The sequence below is a fragment of the Lotus japonicus genome, chromosome 5 (assembly GCF_012489685.1).
Source record: "Lotus japonicus ecotype B-129 chromosome 5, LjGifu_v1.2".
Lineage (NCBI taxonomy): Eukaryota > Viridiplantae > Streptophyta > Magnoliopsida > Fabales > Fabaceae > Lotus > Lotus japonicus.
In genome coordinates, this window is record NC_080045.1 from 21,267,229 (window position 1) to 21,272,918 (window position 5,690).

The window sequence follows — 5,690 nt, forward strand, 5'->3', positions numbered from 1 at the left end:
ATCAATTACTTATAGCACACATATATTGTCAAGCGTCTCAAATAAGGAATACGTTTTGTTCATATTCTGAACTAATTTTGCTTCTGACGCCTTATTCCAATTATATCTGGACAAGACTCTATGTTCTTATGTGATCTACGCAAGTTCTGAACCATCACTTCTGATGAGTATACATCCTTATACGCGTATCTTCTGATCACATCACCAAGACTCCGAATCTATACTCTTCATCATCTCATCAAGTCATAGATTCAGGGGGAGTCAGGGGGAGACCCCGGCTCAGAATCAGGTGTTATCCCAGATTCAAAATGAGCAATACTAACCGTTACACAAGGATAAGTTTAATTTCTGATCTCTTCTCTCTTGTGTATTAAGTTTATTGTTTAAGAATTGTTCATCAAAATACTTGTTTTGTCATCATCAAAAAGGGGGAGATTGTAAGATCAAGAATTGATCAGTGGTTGCATCTCTATATTTTGATGATTACAATTAAGGTTTGTGATGATGAACAATTGTGGTACCCTAACGTTTGTCTTTTTTAGTTGTGACAAACAGATTCTGAATCTGACCCAAGCCTATTTATTCAGAAGAAGAAGAACCAAGGGATACTAAAAAGAGAGCTCTAAAGCGTACCATGTTCGTTCAGAACAGTGGCAAATCCTTCAGAAGTTCTGAAGATACAAGCTCTCAAGAGGTTCTGAAGAACCAGAGTCAGAAGTTCTGAAGACCAGATGTTCCAGTGGAACGGTCCAGAAGTAGAAGACTCAAGTTCTGAAGACCTGCAAGAAGTTGGTTATGAAGACCCAAGCTATTCTAGCTCTGACGATCAGAAGTTCTGAGGAACTTGTTCAGAAGCAGAAGTTGCAAGGTCAGAAGAATCCAAAGCTTTAATCTGACGATGATCAGAAGCTTCACTAACGTTCATCTGAAGCACTACAGATCACAAGTCAACTGGTGAAAGGACATGTCGCTATCATAGTACAACATCGTACAAGTCTCAGTCTGTCCGCCACCTACCTTGTTCAGCCTAGCAGTCTGATATTACAAGATTGCCACTCCAACGGACAAAACCCTAGCAACGGCTACATCACAAGTCTTTGAGTATATAAAGGCTGAAGAAAGAAGAAATAGGCTAAGAAACTTTGCTGAAATCATTCAACATTTACGAACCAATCTCTTAGCATTATTTCTTCACTGTTCTTAAACATCTAAGTTTACTATTAGCTTTTTAGAAGCACTCATTGTAAACCCGAAACCTTTTACACTACATTGTCAAGTTCCTTAAGAGACCAAGGTTGGTCGGATCTTGAGAGGACTGAATCAAGGCTGATTCAGTGTTTAGCTAGTCTTAAGAGGATCGGTAGATCAGCTTCTTAAGAGGATACTAGTGAGAAAATCAGTGTATTGTTAGTCACTTAGCAGGTAGCAAAGTGCAGTTGTAACACTCATTGATTTTAGTGAATTGCCTTCATCAGAAGAAGGAAGAAATCACCTTCACGGGTGGACTGGATTAGCTTGAGCTTTTATCTCGAGTGAACCAGGATAAAATACTTGCGTGCTTCACTTCTTATCCTTCAGCGTCTAGTTCTTATCTTTGAGTTTTGAAAAAGTTCCAAAAGTATATCCTTTATTCAAAAACTCTATTTAACCCCCCCTCCCCCTAACTACATTAGATAGGCTTTCAGCCTGGGTTCATGTTTCTTTTTTTATTATATGTTTTAATTCTAATTTTTAATTTCTAGCCTTTAATCTTCATCAATATTACTTGCATTTATAGATTGTCAACATAAGCAAATATAATATCCAAACTAATTATTTGTTATACTACATAGTACATATATAATTTGTCAAAACTAATATAAACTCTTTCCACGTTTAAAATAACTATTTAATGTGTTTTCAAAAATCGTCATCTAGATATTAGGAAATATCTTCCAATAAAAACAAGGGAAAACAATTTTATCACATTTTGTCTTCATCTAATTTATCTATTCATATTTTATTAAAGTTAACGTTTAATAAATGAGACATTATTATAGGATGCTATATTTTTCCAACTCTTGATTTGTTATAAATCGTTAAAGCCAAAATTGTACATTCTTTCCAAATTGACTAATTTGTATGTAACAGATCCTCTAAAATCAAAATGTGTATATTTTAGAAAGATCTACCACTAAAGGTAGGTAAGGGCATTTTATTACATTTTGTCATCATGTGAGTTTAATAATTTTATTACTATATTTAACGTGTAATAAAGTAAATATTATTATAGGACGATGATAATTTCAAACTATTAATATGTTTTACTACCGACATAAATTGTCAGCGCTAAAATTCTAAATTTGTTTCATGTTGATCAATCATCAATAATAACATTTGATAAAATCATTATTTTTGTAATAGGAATGATACACAAATAAAAATTAGGCATGGGAATATTATCACATTCATGGTCAAGTAATTATAGTTAAATTTTATTACTAAAATTCATGTGTGATAAATTGGATAGTAATATAGTGTCATAAAAGTTTTTTAAAAAAATTAATTTGTTATGCTCGCTATATAATTTGCCAAAAATAAATCAATAAATTAGTTTCATGTTGAGCATTTAATGTTTAATACTTCCTTTAAAATCAGCATAATAGTATTAGAAATGAAACACCGAAACTAGAAAGCAAGATAATTGCATCACAATTTTTCCATGTGAATTTTTTTAATGGTTGATTACTAAAATTAACTTATAATAAAGAAAAAATTTTAATATTGTGATAAATTTAGAATTTAAATTTCATATCAATGGTATTATAAAGTTGACTTAATTTTGTCACATTTTTCCTTGGGAAAATTTTGAAATGTTTTATCTCTAAAATTAATATGTAATAAAGTGGATATTGTTATAGGGAAGTAAATACATAATTTAAATTCCATATTGGGATGCTTTTTGGTTGACTTATTTTTGAATTATTTTTCCATTGAAATTCGTTAAAAAATTTAGAATAGGAGGTTTAAACTTTTTGGTGGGATTTCTAATGATTCCATATGTGACATGGCATAGACCAAAGTTGAAAACCCTTGATTTTACATATATATAATAGAGACAAACATGATTGTTCTTAGAGAATTTCAAAACTAAGATCTTGGTCATCAATGACTTATTCAAGATTACTGAAATGGGCAAGGACCAAGAGAAGAAGCACTCGTAAAGGTCCCAACTCTACCGTTTCCCTAAAATCTCTTCCAAAAGACTTGTTAGTAAAGGTGGTTGCAACTGTGGCCTCACACTCCTTCACCAACCTTCTTGCCATCAAACAGTGCTGCAAAGAGTTTCTAGATGCCACTGAAGATAGATACGTCTTGCAAAGCGTTTCTTTGGACGCATTCCCGTTAATCCAGTGGCTTCCGAATAACAAAGCATCATTTTTCTTAAATCGCTGCAGGGAAAATGAAAATGTTGAAAGCTTGTACCGAGAAGGGCTGAGGAAATATTTTGGTAATGCAAATGGAAAGATAGATGGCCTTTGCATCATGAATAAAGCTGCTCAAAAGGGTCACAATGAAGCAAAATATGTGTGTGGTATGATTTCATTATGCTCTGGAGATGATGAGTTGAGAAAACAAGGACTTGAATATATGCGTTTTCTGAGGAAGTCCAAGTGTGTCGTACGTTGCAGAAAAAAAGTTAAACAATTATTGGTCTCTTTGTGGAAAAAGCCTAGAATGCTAAACCACAATCTGAGTCCACTATGCAAATTCAAGAGCACATGCAAAGGATGGAGAGTGAAGACAGGTAGATGGGTATTACTAGATGATGATGACGACGATGACTTGGGCTTGTGTGAACATTGTAGATGGGACCATGAGTTGAAATTATTTTATCATTTATTCAATGTTCATTAGTTATATAATTTCATTAATTTGTTTGAATTGGTTAATGATTTTTGTGATCAATTTTATTCTCAACCACCAAGATATTGAACTAAACATAACATAATGTGCTATCGTGTATTGTTGAAGTTCGTATGGTTTATATCTTTGTTTATCCTAGTCCTCCATACGATACTAATATTCACTAGATTTATACATATAGTGAATATTGTTACAAAGTGTCTATCATTTGAATATTTTTACTAGAAATAGTTTACTAAGTAATTTGACTAAAAAATGAACTAGAATGCCGTGTAACACATGAGTCTTCACACTATTTAACTACAGTAGATAGGCTTTCAGCCTGGGTTCATGTTTGGTTTTTTTATTATATGTTTTAATTCTAATTTTTAATTTCTAGCCTTTAATCTTCATCAATTTTACTTGCATTTATAGATTGTCAACATAAGCAAATATAATATCCAAACTAATTATTTGTTATACTACATAGTACATATATAATTTGTCAAAACTAATATAAACTCTTTCCACGTTTAAAATAACTATTTAATGTGTTTTCAAAAATCGTCATCTAGATATTAGGAAATATCTTCCAATAAAAACAAGGGAAAACAATTTTATCACATTTTGTCTTCATCTAATTTATCTATTCATATTTTATTAAAGTTAACGTTTAATAAATGAGACATTATTATAGGATGCTATATTTTTCCAACTCTTGATTTGTTATAAATCGTTAAAGCCAAAATTGTACATTCTTTCCAAATTGACTAATTTGTATGTAACAGATCCTCTAAAATCAAAATGTGTATATTTTAGAAAGATCTACCACTAAAGGTAGGTAAGGGCATTTTATTACATTTTGTCATCATGTGAGTTTAATAATTTTATTACTATATTTAACGTGTAATAAAGTAAATATTATTATAGGACGATGATAATTTCAAACTATTAATATGTTTTACTACCGACATAAATTGTCAGCGCTAAAATTCTAAATTTGTTTCATGTTGATCAATCATCAATAATAACATTTGATAAAATCATTATTTTTGTAATAGGAATGATACACAAATAAAAATTAGGCATGGGAATATTATCACATTCATGGTCAAGTAATTATAGTTAAATTTTATTACTAAAATTCATGTGTGATAAATTGGATAGTAATATAGTGTCATAAAAGTTGTATAAAAAAAATAATTTGTTATGCTAGCAATATAATTTGCCAAAAATAAATCAATAAATTAGTTTCATGTTGAGCATTTAATGTTTAATACTTCCTTTAAAATCACCATAATAGTATTAGAAATGAAACACCGAAACTAGTAAGCAAGATAATTGCATCACAGTTTTTCCATGTGAATTTTTTTAATGGTTGATTACTAAAATTAACTTATAATAAAGACAAAATTTTAATATTGTGATAAATTTAGAATTTAAATTTCATATCAATGGTATTATAAAGTTGACTTAATTTTGTCACATTTTTCCTTGGGAAAATTTTGAAATGTTTTATCTCTAAAATTAATATGTAATAAAGTGGATATTGTTATAGGGAAGTAAATACATAATTTAAATTCCATATTGTGATGTTTTTTGGTTGACTTATTTTTGAATTATTTTTCCATTGAAATTCGTTAAAAATTTTAGAATAGGAGGTTTAAACTTCTTGGCGGGATTTCTAATGATTCCATATGTCACATGGCATTGACCAAAGTTGAAAACCCTTGATTTTACATATATATAATAGAGACAAACATGATTGTTCTTAGAGAATTTCAAAACTAAGATCTTGGTCATCA

At 30.4% G+C, this 5,690-nt stretch overlaps 1 protein-coding gene across 1 annotated transcript; it reads left to right on the top strand.

The window, feature by feature from the left end:
* The first annotated feature begins 3,147 nt into the window (after positions 1-3,147).
* On the top strand, positions 3,148-3,897 carry LOC130719293 (putative F-box protein At1g67623). The gene has a single exon (XM_057569919.1). It carries the CDS (start codon positions 3,148-3,150, stop codon positions 3,895-3,897), a length of 750 nt encoding a protein of 249 aa, XP_057425902.1.
* The last annotated feature ends 1,793 nt before the right edge of the window (positions 3,898-5,690 follow it).